General features: G+C 35.5%; 1 protein-coding gene across 7 annotated transcripts in view; it reads left to right on the top strand.

The window, feature by feature from the left end:
• Positions 1 to 26,027, top strand: part of LOC129797436 (maternal protein pumilio) — a 148,719-nt gene that overhangs the window by 25,237 nt on the left and 97,455 nt on the right. For all 7 annotated transcript variants that reach the window (XM_055839984.1, XM_055839985.1, XM_055839986.1 and 4 more), the window contains 5 exons: positions 2,410 to 2,636; positions 3,239 to 3,374; positions 4,224 to 4,345; positions 17,311 to 17,560; positions 17,684 to 17,782. In XM_055839984.1, coding sequence (XP_055695959.1) covers positions 2,410 to 2,636; positions 3,239 to 3,374; positions 4,224 to 4,345; positions 17,311 to 17,560; positions 17,684 to 17,782 — 834 coding nt within the window. The remainder of the gene's footprint in view (positions 1 to 2,409; positions 2,637 to 3,238; positions 3,375 to 4,223; positions 4,346 to 17,310; positions 17,561 to 17,683; positions 17,783 to 26,027) is intronic.

The following is a 26,027-nucleotide window of genomic DNA, read 5'->3' on the forward strand; positions in this document are numbered from 1 at the left end:
CTGAGAACAGTGCGTTTGGGGGAGGTATGAAAAAAAGAAGATGGAGAGGTGATGAAAATATACGAGCATCCGATCTGACGAGTAATCTGCTATCATCATTAATATTCGTTAAATAAATAGTTCCGGCGGTGATGAGGAACAAAACTATTACATATTCAGCGGACATGGTTACACCAAAAGGCATAACAAGTGATATCATTTAATTTGGGTGCGCTTACTCCACTCTTAACCATTAGAACTGTGTGTAGACTAAATGAAAAGTTTATTCTCCTCTATGATGTATTATATATATGGTGTCTCCCTCGAAGTTAATGCTGTGTGTGGCTTTTGATTTTATATGCAATATGGTGCTGGTTTCGAATGGATGATCGAGAGAGAGGGGAGCATGAGAGTTGGAGAAATGGGTGACATGGCTATCATGTCGATTTGTCAAGGAAGTCAGCCAATTGATAGATTCCCAGAGAGAGCGACAAAGTTTCAACCATTTATTTGTTATTTATTGCCATAATGTCCAATTGGTTTTTGTGCGCAAACGCCGAAATTCAAGCAGACGCATGCAATGCAAAATAACCGGGCCACGTTATTCCCAGAAGCCGGGTAGCCATATTTTGTCCTTGGTTCTATACCACATTCAATACTGGATTCAATATCCTATAAACCACTCTCGGTTCCCGTGTATACAATAATATATAAATTTCCAATATGTCATCCGGTGTTTAAGTTTTTCGCATGAATAGAGAAAAAAGGGGCAGCGAAGGGAAAGGTGCTCACCCGATAGAACTTTGCATTTGATATATAATATACAATAAAACATTGATATATAGAATGCCTTGTTCATTTTCTTGTGCATGAACCTTATGATTTCTGACTTTGATTCCGCTCCAATGAATATGATTGATTTTTGTGTTTTGGGTATTTAGAAGTGAGCTTTTCACAGATTGATCTTTTATGTAGGGTTGAATGATTTGCAGAGGATGAGATTCCCACTTTATGCTTTTTCGTATATACTTTTGTCATTTCACACCGTGAGATATTTTATACGGATGTATGTATATAATCTAACATTGAGATTTAGAGTTCTAAACTTTCCAAAAGCTTTTATATGTAGAATGTCATTGTTGATAATCAAAGGTATTACCTCTACCTTGAGTTTCTAATGTATTTAAAATTTTAAAATTGTCCTTAATAACATTGAAAACTTACTTCTAAAAAGAGATTTTTTTGTTGTTGAAAATTTGCAATTTCTTTCCTAAAACGTTCGTTTAAAATTAAAATGAATTAATTTTAATAAAGTAGATTTTCTTTGCTCTTAGTAAATTGATTTTTTCCATAAGAAAATTCTAATTTTCACTTCAAGTAAACCACCTGAGATGTAAATTGAGATTATTACATAACTTATAAAAATATATAAGTGGTGTACGCTTGGTAGAGTTTTGTGATGCATTTTTATATCTCGTTTACTTTTGCAGTAGTAATAATATTTTATATCCACCTTTTTACATTATATATTTGTATGATGCTATGTGCAATAAAAAAAATGGCATCAACATATAAACAATGTATAATCAGCAGTATTAGAACCATATTCTCTTGTTTTCTATCCATGTTGTGCTGTTTACATTACCATAAGGTGGGGTTGTGGGGGGGAATACCTACCTATTCTCGATATCAGAGAGAGAGATAGGCAAAAATCTTGTGTAATTCACATAATTGTGTGTATAAAGCATATACATATATAGTGGCAACAATGTAAAGTAATATATAGATTGCAATTGTATTTCCTTGGGATAAGAAACGATTTAGAGAGGAGCTGTGGAGAGTGTTAGTTGGTATGGTTTTTGCGGCTGACTCCGGTTCTACGGTGATGGAGTTTGAGATAAAAGGCAGAATCTATGTGTAATAGTTGCTTACATTCTGTGTGCAATGAACCTTATGGAATGTTAATGACACACACGCAAACGATCGTGAAAACCTCTCTCTTTCTCACTCTTTCCCTATCTCCATGTACCACAACTGCCGGCAAAATGTTTTCCAACACACCGTGTGCCGGGGTGTTATGTGGGAATTTTCACCCAAAGTGCACAACTATTAGATAAGCGTGATTTGTTTTTGCTCCATTCCATCTTCAAATATATTACTGCAAATATATAGTTATGTACGTCTCTTTTTCTGTGCCTTCTTATTTGTTGTTCTAAATATTGCGCACCGCAAGATATATGTATGTACGATGGATGAGATGTGAAAATGTGGTGGCTGTGAATGGGGGCCAGGGCTCTTTCACTCTGTCTTTGGATATTTGAACGAACATGCATAAGATGCAAATTGCAAATGGCAAATATGTGGGAGGTATGGGAGAGATTCATTAAGCATTTAATTATATTGTGTCTGGGGTGTTGTATACCTTTTCAGATCACCACATCTGCCGCAAAGAAGTTGTGGGAGAAAGGAGGTCCTGGCGATATGAAAATTCCGAGTGCAACGAGTGGCCCACTTGCTCCACTACAGCTACATGGTGGGCCAGAGCATCAGGTGTGGCGTGACTCAACTTGGTCCACACAGGGTGAAATATTGACACCACGGCGGACATTTCAGCAGGCACAAGAGACAAATTCCACTGGAAGTACTGGAATTCTCAGGTGAGCCCACATTCGGGTGAATTTGATAGAAACCACTGGGAAATTGATGAGATGCTTTTAGATTGTATTGCTCCATGTGCCACATGACACTTTTTCTTCCTTGACGTGGTTGCTGTTAATGTTCTTAGAAGATGCGGGTGGTTTCTTTTAAAATACCTATATTGACGAAGGAATTGAGATTTGCGGAATAACTTCCTATCTCGTTCTCATTATTTTGCTAATCAATTTTTTTTTTATTAATCTGGTTAATCTGGAATTACAAAATAATAATTCCTTTTCCTTAATTGTGGATTTAAAAATGTGGGCTAAAAATTAAATTTCTTTTCAATTCAATGTAAGAAATAAAATTCTATTCAGTTTTATTTAAAATTAACAAAAAAAAAAGAAACTCTTGCCAAAGAAGAGTCCTTGGCAGAGATATCTTAGTCAGAACATTTGAACCAACTTCACTCGCTCTAATCCGACTCTCACTCAGAAAATTCATTCCATTTCTCTCTACATGTGATGGTAAACAATGGATAGGGGTTGCAAGGAAGAGTAGGAGAGAGTAAATGAACAATAATAACTTTTTTTTTATACCTTTTTCTGTCTTTCTTCCACAGTCCGCGGGACTCAACTGGTGGTTTAGGTGTAAAAATGGTTGAATATGTTTTGGGTGGATCACCAACCAACAAAGAGAGTCCGCTTGCGAGTCTCGAACCACGTTTGAGAAGTTTAAAATTTGATGATTCTGACAAGGTATGGATTTACACAGCATTTTCAAACGTATTTTTCACTTTTGTGTGCAAATTAAATGTACTACATGTGTGCAAAAACTGAATGAAGAGCGATGAAGGGCAAAAAAGCGGGGGCAGGAAATTCGCTCAACACACACAGGGCGGATTTGTGTATAGTGATGGCAAAAGTAGATCAATGGGTAGTTTCTCTTGGGAAATTCAGTAATTGCTTGCAATGCACACGAACATGCCCTTATTAGGTTCTTTTTGCAGGGAAATGAATGAAATTCTATTGCAAGGGGAAGATTTGTGGAATGAGGGGTGGCACATATATTCTTGATGTGTATACGGCATGTTGATATTACTTGGTGTGATGATGTAAATAAGGGTAGAATAATTTAGAAGGTTGATTGATCGGAATTTAGGTTATTTTTGGGATGTTTTCAATTGAAAGAAAATTAAAGGTATATATTTTATTTCTTAAAGACATAAGGGTGGGAAAACTCAGATTCTGCTAAAGTAATTTGATCTTTAAAACATAACGAATTTAGCAGCTGCAGAGAAACGTGGAAAGTTACTTAAGATTTTGTAACTAAAATAATCAATTTTTTTTTGTAGTAGAGAATTAGTTTTCAAATCGGAAATTGAATTTTAAATTCAATCAAAAGTACCTACATACGGGAGAAGTTCATTGCTCTATGGGTTTGCGCTGTAAATCACTCGTATGTTTAGTTAAAGTGTGTATCTCCAATCATATCGATTTGCGACAAAAGTGAAATATACTATGTGTATCAGAATGCTGGTATAGAATATTAAAGCTATATATGAAAGAGTTTGTACCTAATATTTTACAATACAATTTATTTTGCAGTCAACAGACGATAAGGAGAAGACTAATTCCCCGTTTGATGCGAACGGGATCAAGAAGGAGGATCAAGTGAATTCGTCAAATGGTGTTGTCGTAAATGGCATTGATGATGACAAAGGATTCAAGTAAGTGATGGAATTGAGCTAATTTTTTTTTCGGGGTAAACATATAAGAAAGGAGAAAAAAAAATTGGGGAAGAGAAAATTGAAATTGATCCACCACTGTAAGGCACACTCACACCTCCATTGCCTGCGTACCAGGCGTCTCCATTGCGTTTTGAGTAGTCAAGTGGTTGCGCAAAGTAATAATGCTGATAAAATGCATGAGAGAGTGGCGAACGGAAAACCTTGATGTGAAAGAAACTAGTTATTGTGTTGAACATTGCACACATACAGTAATGTCAATGTCGTGCAGAATTGCAAGCATAATTCTCGTGGTTTTCTTTGTGTCCATCTTCATCTTCTGCTGAGAGAGATTAAAATATAAATAAAAGCATATAGGGGAAGGGGGAGGAAGGGCGGCTAAGGGGGATAGAACTCCCGTGTTTGTGGGAAATTGATTAAAATTTTCTGCGAAAAAACATTCCTGACTATTCTTTATTTATACTTGTTTCTTTATACCCAACAATACACTATGCCTCAGGATCTGAGAGAAGTTCGGAGTATTTAAAACCAGAAAGGATTTCTTTTTTTTCTTTCCTTTCTTGCCTTTTATATGAATTGAATGCCGGGCGGGGAGGAAGCGGGGTGAAATGGTATAGGAAATGGTATTTGGATGATATTCTTTTCAATTTGGGTTATGTGTAATCCACGTAGATTTGTATTGAGCGAGGAAATCATCAACAATAAGCTCAATCAAATGATAATATTTTATCACACATTTCCTCTTCAATTCTATACCTCTTTGGCACACATATATTATCAACCGGAATCGTCTAGCTAGAGGGTGGACGAAGTGTTTGGGGCGGTGAATTTCCTTTCTGAATGATGAGAATTTTCACAGGCAAAGCTCCAAATGTTAGGATAAATAGCCCAAGATTCTTACAATAGTGGTCACAAAAATAGAACTCTGGCATTATTCTTGATCTGTTTTAATTTTAATTCACAGCTATTCTCTTCCTTTTTATGTTCAGTGCTGTGATTTTGCAAAAAAAAGAGAGAATAGTTATTTAATAAAACGAAAAGTTGATTCTTTGGGAACTCTGAAAATTAAGAGGCTTTAAAAATTAAAAGTTGGTACCTGTTTAATGAATATTGGAAAAGAATGTTACGTTTGATAACATTTATTTGCCACAAAAATGGTTTTTTGATACAAAGTGGCCGGGCGGTGTGGCTGGAGATGCTTCTCCCGTCGCTGACGGTAGCCAAAAGAGGCAGAGTTTTCGCTGCCAGAGCCCAAGAGCTCTTTCTTTCTCCTCATCTAGGCGCTCTCAGCGCCTCTCGTTGGGAATAGCCAACACACACCCGCCGGGTCTCAAAAAAAATCCACAAAAAAAAAGATATTGAACTTCTCCTCTTACGAATGAAAATCCTGACTGAATATAAACCAAAGCTACTATTCTTTTACAATAATTAAATGACTCTAAAGCAAATGGACTTTATCCGCTAAAACGAAGGTTGGTGTGAGAGTGAAAAGGAAAATACCAACTAATTTACGTACTAATTTTTCGATTAAAGTTAATGGGAATTAAAATAAGCAAAATTAAGGGCATCGCCTGAAAATGGCCGTCCTAAACAATGTTAGCGCCGACGAAATTACCCAAGTTAATGCTTAGGCCTTAAGCTAATTTTTGTTTTTTGACAGCAACAAATTTTATCATTTACGTTAAACTTCGAGAGTAGATATTGAGATAACTTTATCCATGCACTTCGCATTCATCTCGTCTTCCGCCCACACGGCGCTGTTCAATTGCAATCATCCTGAGTTACTAGGGAGTCTACGCGATCTCTTTTTTTTTCTTTCCACCTGGCCACTCATCTTCTGGGCCAACCACTGTATTGTTGGGAGTGAAGGAGACATTCCTGTCCGAGCGAGATCTTATCTCATATCTGCGCTACAGACTACCGAACATAACCTGTCCCGCACACACCACTCACAGAGACATCCCTGACCGAGTGAGATCTTATCTCATATCTACACTACGGCCTACCGGACATCTCGAGCCACACACACCACCAGCGGACATTCCTGACCGAGTGAGATCTTATCTCATATCTACACTACAGCCTATCAAATGCCGCCGGTCACAAACACGCACACGCAAGCATTCCTGACCGAGTGAGATCTTATCTCATATCTGCACTACGGCCTATCAAATACCTACGGTACCAACACATCACACGCAGCATTCCTGACCGAGTGAGATCTTATCCCATATCTGCACTACGGCCTAACAAATACCGCCATCACACTAGGCTGAATGCAACTCATAACAAGTGGTTCAAATTTTCACGATTAACCAAATTCTCAAACCCGTAGTCCCACAAGAAGATTAACAATCTCGCAACGAACAGATGTTTGTTCAACGAGTACAATGTTCTTTACAATGAATAACGCCCATGTCAATGGTAACTCTCTACTGAAACGCTTCATGATAAAATATAAATATTTAATTTGTGACGTCCTTAGACGGATGAGGAATAGACAAATAGTGTTGGCTAATTTTAAATGTGAATTTGAATCATAATTGGTGATAACAAATTCAGCCGAACATGCAAAATAAGCATAAAGAATCGACTTTTCCCAAAAAAAAATACAGTATAGCCGGCACTAATACTGAAAACTGGGTTAAATCATTGGAATCGTAGCAGACGAATTAAATTCGGTACAACAGAAACGTTGATTCTACTTTATACGAATTCCATCGAACAAGTTGGAAACAACAAGAGAGCGACACTATCATCAACGATAGGTCTGGCCAAACTTGATCGGTAGCCGATTTACTATGTCCTCAATTCACGGTAAAGTCAAAGTTAAAATTCTCTCAACCAATTAAGTGTTAGCAGATAAATTCCTTACAAATGAAGTTACTATTGGCAAAAAGTTAATCCAAAATTATCAAAAGTTAATTCAAAGTTAGCAAAAATTGATTCAAATTTAACACTTGCGTTCTGAAGATCAGTCTGATGGGTCGTCAACAGTGTTCCATGTTCTTCCGATGAATTATAGCACAAGTTCTCGTTCTCAAATCCTCCAGTCTGCATGATTGGGTGCTCGCAGACAGTACTTCGCTCCTCCCACGTAGACGAATTCAAGTTGAGTCCTCTTTTTTGTCACGAAGAAAGCAAAGGATCGCTTGTACACCACATTTCCAACCCAAAATCTACGCTCTAAGAACTTGTGTGAATTTCTAATAACGTCCATCGATTTCCTTTTTTTTTTTTTTTTTAATATCCCACCCTATAACCCAGATAGGTCTATGAAACCGTAGTTTATCAATGACCGCGCGGTAACTTAAAGATATAAAAGTAAACATATTAAGACAACAACACAACAAAACAAGAAAAAAAAACACTTTGATCGGCCTATAACAATCCACGTATTTACATTATATTGAGATCTGATTCCTTCTTAGGAATGTAATGATCGCAACTAGGGGGTTCGGGCTCTTCGCCTCCAAGCAACAAGCAATAATATCTCTACTATAGTTATCGCATCCCATTGTACGGCCTGATGCAATAAGTTCGGTTCTACCCTCCCTATATCTATTGCAATAGAATAGGACATGATCTACATCTTCCGGAACATTGCATGTATCACAATTAAGACTTGGAACAATATTTATACGACATAAATGTGCATTTAGTCTGTAATGATTTGAGATGATTCTGTTGATAAAGCATAAGCCTTCTCTATTGATACCCCTTAGTTTGTGAAACCACGGTGTGAGTTTACAAGACGGGAGTATTGAAAAACACAACCGACCTCGGTCCTCGTTTTGCCAATACACATTCCACTGCAACATACAGTCCTCTTTGATAGACTTAAAGAAATCTTCTTTTCTACGACACACCGAATCTTCAACATTATTGCCAGTAGCCGATCTTGCTAGCAGGTCTACTTTTTCATTGCCAGATACCCCCACATGAGAGGGTACCCACATGAAAATTACTTCTTTGCCCATGCTATTAATTTCCCCAATTATCCTCAGTATCTCACTTGCAATATCTGCTTGAGATCGCAAAGACCAGCGGCTTTCAATTTTCTGAAGACTCGATAACGAATCACTCAGGATAATCACTTTTAGAAAATTTCCATTTATAGTGAGAGCTCTTTCCAATGCCATTTTAATTGCTACAAGTTCGGCCGTAAATACTGATGAGCAGCGACTCAAAGTTCTAGCTTCACCAAAGCTAAACGTCTCGTCCCACAACGCTGAAGCAACGCCTTGTTGGGTTTTAGACCCATCTGTGTAAATAATGTGAGACATTTCGCTATTGAGCGAAAACAGCGCATTTCTGACAAATCCATTTGCATAGATCTGCCACATATCTTTAGGAAAACCTCGCAGCTGTTCCCAGACTATAGTACTGAATTGGAATTGTGGTCGGTCGGTACTAAATTGCAGGCTATCGTAGGTCTGAACGTTGTTCTCACTCCAACCAATTTCTTCTAGCCATTTCAAGAGTTCGGTAAATGGACTTTTCGGGCAGTTTAGCTTGATATACCTCAAGTCTTGCCACAATCGTGCATGTCTGTCAGATGACCTGATTAGAAATCTTTCAGCTACGACTATAAATCTGAGATCCAAAGGGCAAATACCCGCAATTACTTCCAGACAACCTGTGTGTGTGGAAGTCATAAGTCCCAAGCAGATTCGCAAAGATCTCCACTGTATTCTATACAGTTTCATCATATGTGAATTGGCAGCTGTTCTGAAGACCAGCGATCCATATTCCATGACAGATCTTATCGTCGTCACGTACAGTGTCCTTAAGACGGATGGATGTGCACCCCACCTAAGACCACAAACAGCTCGCAGAAAATTGACTCTCTTACTACATGATTCCGCAACTGCTCTGACGTGTGCACCCCAGAGACACTTGCGATCGAATACCACCCCCAGATATCTAAATTTTTCAACAAGAGGAATGACATTGCTTCCACATCTTACCTCAAAAAAGGGCAGGACATGTTTTTTTGTAAAAAGCATGGCTACAGATTTTTGAACTGAAATGGACAGACCTCGTTTAATTAGAAACGATTCAATTTTCAAACATAAGTTTGAAAGAACGTTCGCTATGACTTGAGGGTCCTTGTGGGCAAATCCTATTGCAATGTCGTCTGCATACTGCAGAACAAGACAATCCTGGGAGATGGTATTATCAATGTCTCTGACATAAAGATTATAGCAAAGGGGAGCTAACACTGAGCCCTGCGGTAATCCGACGGATCCTGCTCTGCTTAAGATCTTACGATTGCCATCAAAGAATTCCAAGCACCGCTCAGAAAGTAGGCGACTCAAGAGTACACCAATATTCTGAGGTAAACCAACAGATACAAGATCTTGACAGAGCACATCAACCAGCACCCCATCATAAGCTGAAGATACATCAAGGAACACACACCCTAGTACCTTCTTCGCAGACCAAGCAATTTGTATCTTAGCGCTCAGCTCGGCTAAACAATTCTGCGTACCGAAACCTTTACGAAAGCCCATTTGGGACTGTGGGATTAGATCGAGATCTGTTACCCAACTATCCAGACGTAACAGAACTAGCTTTTCAAAAACTTTGCGAACCGCAGATAATATACAAATTGGCCTATAATGAGTAACCTCAGAACCATCCTTATTAGGCTTACGTATGGCAATGACTCTGGTAGAGAGCCATGGACTCGGAATTATGGCAGACCTCATGAAATCATTAAAAATTCCAATTAACACTTCAAGACCATTCCTGGGCAGATTTTGCAAGAAGCTCACTTTTATTCTATCCAAGCCAGCGGACTTATTTTTAGTGGAACTGAGAGCTGATTTTAGCTCTGATATGGTGAAAATAGACCAGTATTGCAAATGTGATTCACGACCTTCTGGGGCTGTCGGGGCAATATGATAGGGTCTACTGACAAAGGGAGGCGCAAGTTTATCGGCAAAGTTTTGGAACATTGACTCATTCATATTTGTATTTCTACTTCGGCTTTGACCGCGGAATGATCTCGCCATGTTCCACAACTCAGAAAGAGAGGTGGAACTTGAAAAATTTTCACATCTTTCCCGCCAATGCTCACTTTTCTTTTTACGGAAAAGCCTTCTAGCTTGGGCATCTTTCCTGCGGTAAGCTAGAAAATTATCTCTAGTCCCTGAATTACGAAACGTCGTAAAGCTTTCGAGTCTCTCATTCCACGCTGCCACACATTCTGCATCAAACCACACTTGATCCCTGTATTGCCCCTGACTATTGCCACTATTTGCTCTACATGGTCTTCTGTTCTCTGCTTCTTTAGCTGAGTCCCACATTAATTTGTTTAATTTTTCAAGTCTTGCTATAGGACATGGATCACTCACAGTAGCTAAGGATGACTCTACTGCCTCTTTGTATTTCTTCCAATCAACCCGCGCATCCCTAACAGAATCCTCATCTACTACCTCACTAGGCACATTTCTATTTAAATAAGCAAAATTGATTAATAAGGGAATGTGATCACTGCCCAAGGTTTCCTCAAACTGATCCCAACTTGAATCTAAAGCAATATTTTGTGACACAAATGTTATATCAATAGCACTACTAGGAACTGGAGGACAAGCAATTCTCGTTGGACGGCCATCATTCAGAACCACGAGGTTGTTATTTTCGCACCATTCTTGAAGGGTACCACCTCTCCCATCTTGATGGGAGGAACCCCACAGCGCATTATGTGCATTAAAATCACCCCCAACGATTGTACCAAACACATTTGTTGCAAACACCCGATTTAGATCAGAAAATCTAATTGCCGAGGAGTTTGGTATATACACAGACCACAACGCAACGCTTTTGTTCGCTAGAACAATATTTACACCAACCATTTCTGCTTGCGTGTATTCATCGTCAATTATTGCTATGCGTTCGCCTCTTAGAGAGTTCTTTACGGCAATTAGAACTCCCCCACCTCGATCAGTTCTATCACTGCGAAAGAGAGAATATCCGGGTATTCTAATTCTACAACGAGGTGTAATTTTAGTTTCTTGGAGCAACACAACATCAATATTAAGACGCCTACAAACAACAATTAAATCCTGCAATCTTCCTCTAAGACCATTTATATTCCACTGAAAAACTTTTATATTTCTTAGACTTGATCTATCCATTAATTACAGAAAAAGGTAAAGATCTTAGGCATAAACTCATTAATGCGTCTCTCAATCCAAGGAAGGATAATTTCTTCGACAAAACTCATAAAGCCAGTCAGGAACTTCACTTTGCTGTTCCGTTTCCATTGCCTCCGTTCTTGCAGCTGGCCTCTCACTTCCAGGCTGCCTGATTTGGGTTGCATTTCTCGGATTCTGCTTATCGTACTCAGCTGCCCAGCGGAACATTGCATCATCGTTATTCGTACTAGTGTTCTGATTGAGTTTCCTCTTCCTTATGGCACCACCTACTGCTACACCACTTGAACTACCTGCAGTAGGACCTGTGGCACCACCTACTGTAGCACCACTGGTTCCACCTACTATGACACCACTTGCATCACCAACAGCTCCACCTACTGCACCACCAGCTGCCCCATCTACTGCATTACCAACTGCCCCACTTACAGCACCACCAACTGCACCTTCCAGCATTTCATCGTCTTCCTCTTCAGGCAAATCAGAGTCGTCATCGTCATCATGCACCACGTAGAGGCCATTGTACCTGTTCTTATGAACCACAGCATTCACACTAGGAAAATCTTTCTTATAGTTTTGCGGCCTATTTCCTCGCAATTTTTTCCTGCTTGCCATTTCGTTCATTTGCCATGCATTTTCATTTTCTGAAGCCTCGGGTGGTCCAGACTCACGGCTAGCCAAAGCCTTATCAACTTCATTTTGCCTGATCATGTTCACTTTAGGGCAATCATGGGTTTTTTCTCTGTAAAAAATGCGACAATTTGGACACAAGAAGGTGCTAGCTGCACACTCCTTAAATTCTTCCTCATTCTTATGACGGAGGCCACATTTTTCGCAACGTTTCTTGTTGGCACAATACTTCTCAGTATGGCCAACCATCAGGCAGCATGTGCATCGCATGATTTTCGGGGTAAAAGCATTTACTGGCAAACGAAGTCTCCCAATAAGGAGCACATCCGGAAGGGTATTTCCTTCAAAAGTCACTCGGACAAATGGCGTTTTCTGAAAAGAAGCATTTCCTTTATCATCAACCACCTTCTTCTTCAGACGTTCCACCTCCAACACCTTGACGGGTTGGTCAACACCGTTGCAAACTCCTTGGCCACCTTTCAAAATATCAGCTGTGTTGATGTGATCATTCAACACAACTTTCCCATCAATCTCAACCTTTTTAGCCGGGACATAAATAGAGAATCGTTTAGAGAAATCCTTATTGAAAGGCAAATGATTGGCTTCTTTCTTAGAGTTAAACTCAATGCGTAGCTTATCGCGATTTACGGGATCAATTGTCTTAATCGACGCATATTTGCGGAAAAGATCATTCGAAACCCTGACAACATCGAGAGAAAATTTCTTCATGGCACGCAAGTAAACAATAAAAGGACCCTGAGTAGAATCGCCGTATTGTCTTATTCTTGGGATAAATTCTTGATCAACATCCATCTTCTTGCGCTCATTCGAATTATCTTCCTTCTCAGTCTCACTATCCAATGCACTATAGTCACACTCGCTACTTCCACCATCGCTATCTCCTTTCTTATCATTAGCATTTTCGATCTTGCTATCATCATCAGTGTAATCCGGGAGAGTAGCGAGCGCAGAGGCCACACGCCTCATCTCGCTCGTACTCCCTTGATCTGCCGGCAGCGACATGTGTGTGTGCACACACACGCGCAGCCAAACCCCACTCAATCACCAAAAAACTGTTATGCGACTCAAATTTTGGGTCCGACGAAAAATTTTTCACCATATGCTCCCGCGAAATGTAAGAAAACTTTAGGGTTTTTTCAGGGAAAACACCCGAAAAAAAAGAAAAAAATCTCAGTAAAATTAATCTAAATCTTGCCTGAGTACAATGAGATAGATTTCATATAGAAAAAATCCCTGAAAATAAGAGAAAAAAGAAAAATTAAAGCAGCTATGACACACTCTGGGAGATGTTAACTCTTCGAGTAGCGCAAAGCGAATCAATATCCATCGATTTCCTATTGAACATTATTTTGCTTTTCAACTACGACGCCAACATTCGTGAATCTCGCGAAAAAAGAATAACACCATTCTCCCCCCCGACACTGCTGCACAAGCACTCCCCCCACCCCAATCTATAGCGTCTACCCGCGCTAAAAATTGTTCGGAGAAGCTTGGCAAATTTAAAGTCGAAGAAGATTTTCAAAGAAATCTAAATTCCGCAAAGAAATACTTCCACGCACGCATTAAACTTTACAAGAATCATTTTGCAACTTGAAATATTTAATAGAAAATTAATTAACGACGAATTTGTATAAGCAGTGGGGGTGAAAATCAAAGAAAAAAAAATTTACGTGGGATATACTTTTCATTCAATCTTTCCCAATATTTCATCAATCTTTCAAAGCCTAATTTACTCTACTTTATCGATCCACTGCATTACACAAATTTTTAACACACAAAAATTTTGCTCAATTGACCACAATTTTTCCTATCGCCGCGACACAACACCGTTACAATACCCGTTAACCACGTTTTACTTTTTCCTTGAGATGCGCCACCATCCCACCCATGTGATTTCTTTTTTCACTTTTTTTACACACTCCCACCCTCCAGTTGCAATGAAAAACACTTCCGGAGATTCTTCCAGATTTCCTACACTAATTGGAATGGGTGGGTTACGGGAATGGGGCACTCACGACCTTTGCTTTTGATGAAATTCCCTCTTGTTCGGCAGCTTGATGAATTCAGACTCGCTGGACTTCTGCGAAGAATCTCGCTGAATTTCTCTTGGTGAGTCTTTTTCACGGCGAATTTCCATCTGCTCGGGCTGCGTTGGACATCAGGATTATTCTCTCGGGCGCCAATGTTACGTTTGATAACATTTATTTCCACAAAATTTGGGTTTTTGTACAAAGTGGCCGGGCGGTGTGGCTGGAGATGCTTCTCCCGTCGCTGACGGTAGCCAAAAGAGGCAGAGTTTTCGCTGCCAGAGCCCAAGAGCTCTTTCTTTCTCCTCATCTAGGCGCTCTCAGCGCCTCTCGTTGGGAATAGCCAACAAGAATTAGTTAGGTTACTAAAATTTGTAAATAAATTATTTATAAAGCTCAACTTATTTTTTCAGAATCTTTCCGAATGAATTAATTGGAAGGAAAATTTACATAAGCAATGTCCCCATTTTTTATGACCACTATTGCCTAAACGGGTCCACCATACAATGTCACAGAAGGCTCAGGTGGATGAAGCCATTTATTATGCGGCACTTGGTGTAAATGACTTTCACCACCAGTGAATTTGTTGTTGAACCCTTCATGAAAGTTTTGGGGCCTATAATTTTTTTCCAAGTATCACGCGGGGGAAGATGAAGGGTGGTGGGTCGTGGGTGGGGGAGAACTTGAAGGAAAAACATGACAAAATGTGACACAATACATAGGTATAGAAAGAAATATGATGGAAGGGGATGGGTGGAGGTTGATGTAATTGTTTGGTGCTAATTATGAATTAGTTTGTAGGCTCTCGACAAAATAATTAACATATAATTCGCACTTTTAATACATTTTATTACTTTACATACCATGTGGGCATTGTTTGGTGGTTCTCAACGTGTTGTTACGAGGAAGAGGAGGTTGTAATTGATGTTTTTAGATTATTCTTGCCGCACTTTTTTTTTTCGTATGTCTCTAGTTTGTTTGTTCTTTTTCTCTCTTCCCATTCTTGCTGTGAAATATACTTTTTCCGTGACGCGCAGATTTAATGTATGTTAAGATTATTAATTACGGACATGGAGAAAATGAGAGTCTCTCTCTCTCTCTCACTCTGTTATGTATTAAGTCAATGTCATTGACTGAAGAAAATGTTGAAACTTGGATACTATTTTTTTTTACTTTTACTCGTGTCTCTTTCGCTCTCGCATAATGTTGTATATAATTATTTTCTCTATTCTTATAGTTCTATGTTACATGCTAAAATACATACATACATAATATATTGTTTAGAAGCCTCAATGTACAATTTTATTCTTTTATCGTGTTTTTTTTTCTTGCTATTTACTAATGTTGTTGGGTAAAAATCTTGGCTGTGGAAGAGTGGAGATTCAAAAAAAAAAATAATAAATACATAGTAGAGATGGGAAAATGACATGCAATGCTGATGAAGATTTAAAACAGGAATTTGCTTGCTTGCAAATTTGTTCTTTCTAACACTTTCAGTTTCATATAAAAAAAATAAAATAAAATTTCTCGTTGGAAAATCTCCTTATAATCATGCTTCATTGTGAATAATGAAGGATTAAGCAAATTAAAATGTAATTATAAACGTGTTAATCACTGAAATATTCTCAAGCGAATAATCTCTTTATAGAAAAAACTCAAAGCCTGGATTTTACTTTAGAAAAAATCGTTGAAATGGGTAACTTCAAAAGCTTTTAAGTGTCTTTTCTAATAAATTCAGCTTTTGTGAAATAAAAAAAAAACTATTTAAGTACGAAAGAGGTGTTTAATCAAATAATAAGTATAGATCAGAATGAGACTTTTTTTTTAAATTTTTAATTGACAATTAGAGATTTTGAGGATAAGAAGAGATTTCTCAAAAGACATTTCGTGATGTCCTAGAATAATTTTCCACGAGCCTAACAGTTTAGGCTTTGATTGCTTTTTAGTATATCTTTTCCTGCTATTGCTAAGGATCTCTTTTGCCACTTATCCCAAGTTTTTAATGTCCTTTTATCGTGATATTTTGGGTACATCGGGGACTCTTTTTAGCTCGTTAAAGTTCATTCAGCTTTGGTGTTGTAAATCAAAGTTTTCTGATTTATCCGGCCATCAAAACTCAAAATATATGGCGAAGTGCTCCTCCGTTGCAGTTAGCCCTGCCACCATGATGCCTTTATTAACTTTTTTTTTTTTTTAATGAAATCGAATTCATAGAAAATTGGCGAGTTTTCAGTTTTTAATTCAATTTTTTCCTCTTCTATTTCCGTATACATAATTAAATGGGGTAAAAGGACATTTTTTCTGATTGAGTTGGGTACCTACATAAAAAGAGATTTTAATTAAATTATCAATTAATTTTATTGCAATTTGATTTCAAAAAAAAATATGCTTCAACAATGTTGAAGTTACTACGTCCACGTAGAATGGCTACATTCCCGAACCTCAGTAGTTTAAGAGGTTGTAGTCTTTGGCTAAGAGAGGTAATACAATCTCTTAAATTTAAAAGTTCTTTTATTTTGCAAAATGTTTTCGCATTTTTCCTATTTTTTCTTTCATTTTAGTGAGGAAAAACATATTTCCTAACACAGTGGGTAATATTTTATATCTTTTAAGGGGTTTCGTACAAATTTATTGCTAAAAAGGCAGGTGAATGATTATTTTCAGTGTGATTTAAAAGTGTACGTAGACATTGATATGTCTGGGATAAGTAAACGCTTCATTTTTCTGCTTTATTCCTGCAAATTGTAAAATTGCCAATAAAGCCAACTGATATGTTGTTTTTTTTGTAATTTAAAAAAATTACCTTTATATACTTTTTTAGAACGTTTTGTGTTATATTTTTGATGTTTTCTATACAAAACAAACCTCTTAAATCTCCGTGAGCCTAGACACAGTGATGGTCGTAAAAAATATCAACAGACAAAATCAAACACTCTAGTAAAAATTATTCGAAAGAATCACAATTAAAAGCATAAAATAAAGGCTTTGAGACGTTAATGGAGGTAGCCTATAAGAAATTTTAATAAAATAAAAGGCATTCAAGTTTTGTAGACAAAGGAAAAGGCTTAATCTAGGTTATCACTTAATATCTTTTTCTTAACAACAGTCGAACTCCAGGATCACGACAACCATCTCCAGCAGAGGAGGCTCTGACACGTCCAAGTGGGCTTCTAGATCCCACGGGACAGGTGGGGTCAGCTTATCCGCAGCTCCCGTTGCAGCATATGCTAGGCGCGAGTGACCCACAGGGTGTTGGTCAACTCAACTCCTACCATCATGCAGCCCAATTGGCAGCAATGAATCAAATGCAAGGCCCAGTTATGAATGGTGTCAGTGGAATGCATCAAGTTGCACAGGTTTGTAATCCCAGCAATTTTTTTATCATCACGTTTCATAAAATAAACACTTGTAGAAGAAATTTTAGCAGAGAACGATGAATAATTGTTTGATTTTTTTTCGTTCGCACTATCCTTTTGCAGAATTTCCAACAAAATCAGATGGTGAATCAACAACAAGGCCCCAATCAATTGGACACATCGGCAAATTTATTGCAACAGCAACACAACTTTGATGTACAGGTAGGTGAAAATTATTCTCACTCGCCCATGTCCAGAATGATTTGATTATATAGTTAGAACAATGATACATCAATTTTATGCCAATCACATCGATTTAACGCTCCACATAGCAATATTCGGAATGTTTTGGACTTATTCATATCGTTTTTAATTAATTCGTTGATATTCCACGTGGCAAAACCATTGTATAATATACAAATTTTTGAATCGCTATTGAGGGATCATAATTTGCAAATTTAGCAGTGAATTAACATAGTATAGGTAATAAAAATATATTTTGCAGTGAATTTATTAATGATAAAGTGATTTATGGTGTGGGCGTTTATTGTGGTTTATTTTGTGCCAAAAAAAAAAGAGTTGCAGTGTTAAAAAAAGTAAAAATCGTGATGCTGTGATATTGATATTATCATTTTAAAGGACATGTCAAAGATTTTTGTTTACTAACATTGTACTAGTCCAAATTTTTGTTCCTATACTTTAATGTTTTTTTTTTAAATTTATTTATCGTTTGATTCTCTTCACATAGAATATATTTTTTATTGAGAAACCTGTTAAAAAAAAGTGATAAAATTAATTTTTAAAATAAATATTTTTTAATAAACAAAATTTTGCATAAAGAGTCAATGGTTTTATCTCTTTAATCCATCTTTTGTATTAATTTTAATTAAACGCGAAAGCCTATTTACACCCTCATACGTCTATTATTTTGATCCTTTTTGCATGTGATTCATTTTCCCTTTGTTTTTGACGTCTATGATGTGGCAGCTTGGTACAAAAAAAAATCCATCACGAGTGAGAGATTAATATTGAGCGTCCAATTCTATCTGTATGAGTGAAAATCAATATAAAAAATAGTTACATACATATAGTTAAATATAAAATAAAATGATGGATTTATTACCTCATAATTGAATTTGTCATGTGAATTTGCAATTTACGTATTAAATGTTAATGATTACCTACCAATTGATATGGCATTTTACATTGACACTAATTTAATTACTGTACTTGACTGTATACATATTTTTTACCATAATTATCGTAAAAATAATGAAACTAATAATTGAGTATTTTTTATTAACCCGAATATGTTTACGTTTATGTCCAACAAAGAACGTTATCATCGTTTTTTTTGTAGGATTTCATACGCTATCCTATAAATTTATGAATATTACTTAAGAACTTGAATTCTAAATGTAAATGAAATCAGATTTAATGGAAGTATTAAAAAAAAACTGCCCGATAAGTATACGGGTTAACTTCCAAAAATCAACTGATATTTATAATTAACCAATGAAAAATTACTTTGGAATACAAAAAAAAATATCAACCATAAATCCCCCCATCGTAGGTTGATTAATTGCAAATGATGTGAGTTATAAAAATATGTATCTACATACTTTATACAACTCTTGGTGTTACTCATTATATTTTAAAAATTCCCAATTTGGATAATATTATTATTTAAGAAACATTCTACCACACGACGTGTTCATGTTGAAAGTTTTTATTATAATGACATAATGGTAAAGAATGTTTCAACTATTTTCACCAACTTTTCTCATTCTTTCGCTAAAACTTCGCTAAATACACTTCTGTCTCCAATTTGCAATTAGCCAAAACTTGACAATTTTTTTTGTCCCCTTTCTGTGCATTTATGCCGGAGATGAAAAAGTTTTTGCAGCGACTCTAAAAATGAATGAGTTTGGAAAATTATGTTACTTGAGCATAATTAAAATACAATATATATTTCTGAATATAAAATATGTATACACATTGCTGTTCTTAGAGAAAAAAAAACTGCCATTTAATCAAGAATTTCTCTTTGAGAATACAATATAAATGAAATTCAACTGTTTGTATTGTATAGAAAATTTTCAATGACAAGTTTGTTCTTTCTATTCAATTAATCATATTGTTGATGTTGCTGGCAAAGAAGTGCGGAAAGCGATTTCAGAGAAAGGAAAGACGATTAAAATCTTCTTCCTAGATAATACTAAAAGAATTCATTTGTATTCTTTTTCATCGTTCCCCGTTGTATGGAATTTTTTTAAAAGTATTTTTGCCTTTGACAGTCTCTTCTCTCAGTCTTAACATTTATTTAATTTCAACTGTATTATATAGTGATACATTGTGCAACCCCTCTAATTGGATCCAAATAAAGTTAAATAAGTTTTTATATACATGCTTCATGATATTCTGCACAAAAAATTGTATTAAAAATAGAATTTATGTATCTAAATGGAGTATACCTAAATTAAATTGAGCATTTTATATTTCCTTCACAAATTCAATCATATTTTAATTTATTTCTCCAATAACACACATCATTTTGCTTTTTATTCATGACAAATTGTCAAAATTGTAAATTATATATCTCTCTCTAATTTTCATAGCAACGTATAAATTGAACAATAGTTGCTAGAACATTGATTAATGTTTAATTTTTTATTCAATTTAATGAGATATGACGTTGGGAAATTGAATCCAATCAAAATTAATAAATGAAGCGGTAAATAAAATAAGATTTTTCCTAATCAGAGTGATAGTTTTGCTGGTAAATTGAAACTTTCCAATAATCCTCTCTTTGCCATGAGAATGTGAACTCATTATCTGTGAAATTGATTTGGTTAAAATGATGTGGTGTGGGGGGAGGGTATTTTGTGTTATTTTTGCAATAAAACATGAAACAATGCCTAATGCAATCGGGGATTAGAAATAGTGGTTGGGGATTTTTTTTGTAGTAGGTATAGTACATAAATACTTGAGAAGTAATGTGGTCTAAAGAGAAAGGATGTCTAATTCGTCGTGAAATTGACAGAGAGAAAATCAATTGATTTAAGTGCAAAGAAGGTGGGGGACAAAAAAATGAGCTCTAAGAAAAAAATCTCAGCTTATCTTGTCAAGATTGAAAGAGACTTTTTTTTTCTTTCACGACTGAGGAAGTGGTTTTGTGTATCATCATTTTGTAAAATGTGTGTTCAGGGTGTAAAGATGAAGGGTATATTCTGGAGGATTTTGGGAGATGAGCGACATACTTTGATAAATAATGTAATATGATGAATATATGTAGCTTTTGGAGTACACACATTGCACTCAATAATGTCAGGCAAATATTTGCTTACAGCGATAAAGTCTACTCTTGAACGTTGTCGTTGTATCAATTGAAACTTTGTCATATCACGACGACATGATGCCAAACAGAAATCAGTCTGGCACAGTGCTCGTCAATCCCGGGGAGAATTGAGCGATGCTTGTGGGACTTTTATTTCATATATGTACGTACATATATTTGATAGTTTATATGTACATATATATGTATGTATACGGGGTAGTTAAGCAGAGGGTGGAAGAGTTCTTGGGTCAATTTTGACAAACCAATGGCGATGTTCCAAATGAGACCACGGTGGACAATTCACAGAATATAAAATGAAATTATTTGGGTGGGTTGGTGCTATAATTTTAATTTTACTGAAAGTTTTAACAACTTTTTCCAAACAATGACATATTATAAAGCTCTTGATTTCAATTGCAATTCGTAGATATTATAATATGTAGACATGCATACGGTTTTAAGCATTTTGCCCACATTAAGAATAATCCTGTAATGTATTCTGTGCTGTTAGTAGCCTCATCATAAATCCTAATGATATTCAGAATTTCCACTTACATGCAAACTAAAAAGGAAAAAAACGTAGATTTATGTACAAACATATACGTATCATGGAAATACAAGAAATCTAACTTGTTGATTTCTGCATTAATTGTGTGGGATTCCGGAAAAGTTCCAACACTCAAATAATCTCTTATCAAATCATCTCTGCAATTTCTTTTATATAGTATATTTTCTTCATTTTCTTGGCACGTAAACTTGTTGATTCCTATGGGGTGTGTAATTTCAAATTTAATTGCTCCACAAATTGATGATTATGGCAAAACTTTGGAATTTACAGCAAATTTTCACAGTTAATTTGCAATGAGATGGAAATTGAAAATTGTCAATTTTTTATCACTTTTATTTATGTGACAAGTATATGAGTCAATTATATAGCGTGGTTATAAATTAATTTAATTGCCCACTTGTAAGCGCAACAGAAGAAAATATTTTTTTTTATCAAATTCTTGTCTCTAAATTAATTTTAAATAATTTGTTGAAATCCAATTAATTTTATAAAAAAAATACTATATATTTTATGATTTATAAAAATGATCCTCTTTAGTTTCTCATGATATTTATTTATTTGCGTTTATTAAATTAATATGCATAAAATATAGATTAGATGAATAATAAAGAAAATATTTATGAAAAGTCATAATAGAGATTCTTTATCACTATTTCTATTGTTTCAATATATAATATTGCATTATGTGAATTAGACAATGAATGAAATATTGGTCAATTAGGCAGAAGAGTAAAGGGGTGAGAGACAGTCGTAAAATGAGATTATGGATCTGTCTCTGTGTAATATGAAATGGTTTTCCGATGCGGAGACAGGACAGCATGCGACATGGGATTCCTTTAATATTAGATGAGTTCATTTTGATGATCATTAAATGTCAGTTTTATGGGTCAACCATTAAATTAGGGTGGTTTTGATATACACCACGTCTATATAAAAATGTGGGGCGCAAAAAAAGGGAGAACTTTTCATGATTGACTTTTATGCTTTAGTGTTGTTTGCATCTAACGGGCGGGAGGTGGGATGTAAATAAAAGTCCAATAAGATCGATGTGACTCTATATTATGGGATGGGGAATTTGGAGGGACCATTGTGTGTTGTCGTCTCCTTTTGTTTGTGCACAATTTTGGTAAAATTGTATTGGTGGGAAAAAAGTAATGAATTTTACTCTATATAAGACCATGCGTCTTTTCCCTTGATGAAAAGGAAAATGAGGAAATTTTCTTCTCTGCAATTTTCACGACTTTTTAGAAAGATTTTGACGTTCCTTTTAATTTTGTGATATGTAATTACAATACTGCAGTTTAGAGGAGGAAAGAGAGGATATCAAGTTTGAAATTCTTGCAACAGTCTTTTAAACTTTTCCAATTACTGAGGGATATTCCATACAATATAAGTGATGTACATACATACGTACATATATACGTGGAATTTCTGAAATTGATGTATTCAAGAGTTTATTTTAGTAGGAGTTTATGTTTGAAAATTCAATTATCGTCTCTTTTGGCAAAATATTGAATTTTTTTCTCTCCATTTTCATGCTATGTATAGGTATACCCTATCTGTGTGCATGATATATACAATTTTCTCATATCTGATTGAGTGAAATTTGATACATCTATTTTTATCTAATACATGGGGAAGGGATCTTGTGAATTTTAAGGTCTCACCAAATGATATCATTTCTCTGCTTATTGGTATATCGCATGCAATTTTATCTACATGTCGATACAATGTATCATGCAAAGAGCTTTCACCCTTTTATAACATGTAGAATCGAGGAGAAAGACTTTTATAGTACAAGCAAAAAATTGTACTACGGTTTTATGCTTTGTTGTGTGCACAACTTGAATAAGTAAAATCATGTCAAATAAGGAATTGAATGGATTTTTAAAAAGTTTTATTATTTACTTTGCTAAAATTAAATTTTACACATAAATATTTCCTTTCTTATTCTGACGTATTGATTTTTTATGTTGCTATAGGCTTCCGGTGTTCGTCAGAGGAAAATTCCCGCTCACCCAAGGAAAAGCAGCAATTTATGCCAAAGCTTTCGAGCCCAATTGTGGCTCTTCTTCAGTGGCTGAAAGGACACATTTATTTCAATACATTGAACATAAGTTTTTTACATAATTACATAATTTTACTCAAACAATTTTCAGAACATAAATCTTTCAGACAACTCCCTCCCACTCACTTTTGCTTGTTATTTTCTTGGGGATTGTCCTCCACTCTCGATGTTCCAACACTCATTAGGATTTTCCGCAGCTTCCCCAAGAAAATAACAAGCAAAAGTGAGTGGGAGGGAGTTGTCTGAAAGATTTATGTTCTGAAAATTGTTTGAGTAAAATTATGTAATTATGTAAAAAACTTATGTTCAATGTATTGAAATAAATGTGTCCTTTCAGCCACTGAAGAAGAGCCACAATTGGGCTCGAAAGCTTTGGCATAAATTGCTGCTTTTCCTTGGGTGAGCGGGAATTTTCCTCTGACGAACACCGGAAGTTTACACATAAAATACGATTTTTCTTGTTAGATAAATTACTACCTAGTTTTTTTTATTAATAGCAATATAGGTTGACTTTTTAAAAAAACAAACGAGTTTATAAAATAACAATCCCTAAATATTCTAGCTAAAATGGGTACAAGTGGTGAATCGCGTAGAAATGTTTGCGACGAATGAAGTAATAACTTAGCATAATGATTGATTTATTTATTGAAGTTAGTTAGTACAGTACATGTTCTTTAATTTGGTTCAGTTGAAAATAAAATCGATTTCCGTTTGGCTTTTGAGGACAATTTTTTAAACATAGAAGCTAGGTACCTAATTAATTTGACATAAAAAATACATAATAAAATTGAAAGTAAAATAAACATTTGTAATAAAGCAAGAAATAAATTAATCGCAATAATGAACTTGATTAGGTGCGATGGAATATTTGATAATTTAATTAAAGCAATTGATTTTGTGTGTGTATTGAATAAATTTATCGTATGTTTTGTGGTATTGTATTTGTGGGTGTATTGTATTGTATAATGTTGTACATTAAAATGCGGTTATTTCGTTTATTTCTATTATTGTATATCAAAATGTCGATATAATTTCCAATTAATTGAGGTGTTTTGGATTTAGGGGTGCGTATTGATAAGCTTGAAAGAGCAATTTATGGTTGCAATTATATATGCGGAAAAGCACATTGGGTTGTAAAATGTGCGGTCTGTGAAAATGGGATGTTGAATTAGAATTTTATAGGTTTTATGGTGGGATGTTAAGAAGTCATTAAAATTTCATGTTGTACCATTTTGATTGATTTTTAGTACATCAGACATACGGAAATAATTTCAATCAACGTTAGGCTAATTAAATTGCTGTATAATCTATACTAAAATATAATTTATATTTCACTATATATGCTTTTTTGCTGTCCCTCCAATCAATTTAGTTAATTAAATCACGAAGAACATCGCTAATGTTGCATAATTAACCGGAGATTGGTGGGGAAACAGTGTGGAAACATGCTTAATTTCCCTGTAATATAAAATATATTGGATATATGTACATATTGCTGGGGTCTGATGAGAGATTTGCCATTGAAAATGTTTTATGAAGATTTAGGGGCTAAAAAGTTTTCTCTCTATATATTATGTTACTTATGAGATTTCAATATTTAACTAACAGTTTTAAACGCCAAAGACATTGAATGTAGAGAAATGGTGGCTTATCAAATTTCCAATTTTACACGTTTCGTCGTTCCCGCTGAAAATTTATCACGATGTTCCCTAATTAAATTTATTATTCAGTCTTGGCTAGGAGTGGGTGGGGGGTGAGAGCATGAAGGTGGATGATGGGAGCTTTCCGCTAAAATGCTTCCCGCATCTTTCTATATATAGAGACATGCGGAGGGAATAAAGTAGAGAATCCGTGGTACATTGCGTCTTGGTTATACTTTATCATATGAATTTAAACATATGTACTTTGGTTGTACTTTAGAGTGTATCTCCGGTACATACATACATTTTGTATTAAGAATGTTGCTTTAGAAATTTTAATAAAGACTTTTTGTTATGTAAAAGATTTTCATCGAAAAGTTTTTGTTGAAAATCTTCAAAATTCTTGTTTTTTGCATAATTTAGAACGATTTTTTATTAATTCAAATTAAAAAAAAAACAATTTTAAACAAATTAAATATTTTGTAATTAAAAATGAAATTAATAATTTTGAAAGTGGTAATCAAATTAATCCAGCAGATTTCAATAGATAAAAAAAAGAAATGAACTGAATGAAATCTCAATTTGCAAAATTTTTAATGCAACCCAGTATTTTGTGTGGGAAATTGAGGTAAATTTTTGCACTCTCAGGTGGCAATGTTTAAGCTCTTTCTAGGTGCTGATTCTACCAATTTGCGGAATTTGTGTGGTGTTTATTCAAACAGATTCAATGCTCAAAATTTTAATGAACACACTACCCACACCTTAGACACCTTGCAGTATATATCGTCTGTTTTTTGGGATAAAATGCTAAGTTTCCCTTTATAAACCCCTATATGTATAATATCGGGGTAGGT

Source organism: Lutzomyia longipalpis, chromosome 1 (assembly GCF_024334085.1).
Source record: "Lutzomyia longipalpis isolate SR_M1_2022 chromosome 1, ASM2433408v1".
Taxonomy (NCBI): domain Eukaryota; kingdom Metazoa; phylum Arthropoda; class Insecta; order Diptera; family Psychodidae; genus Lutzomyia; species Lutzomyia longipalpis.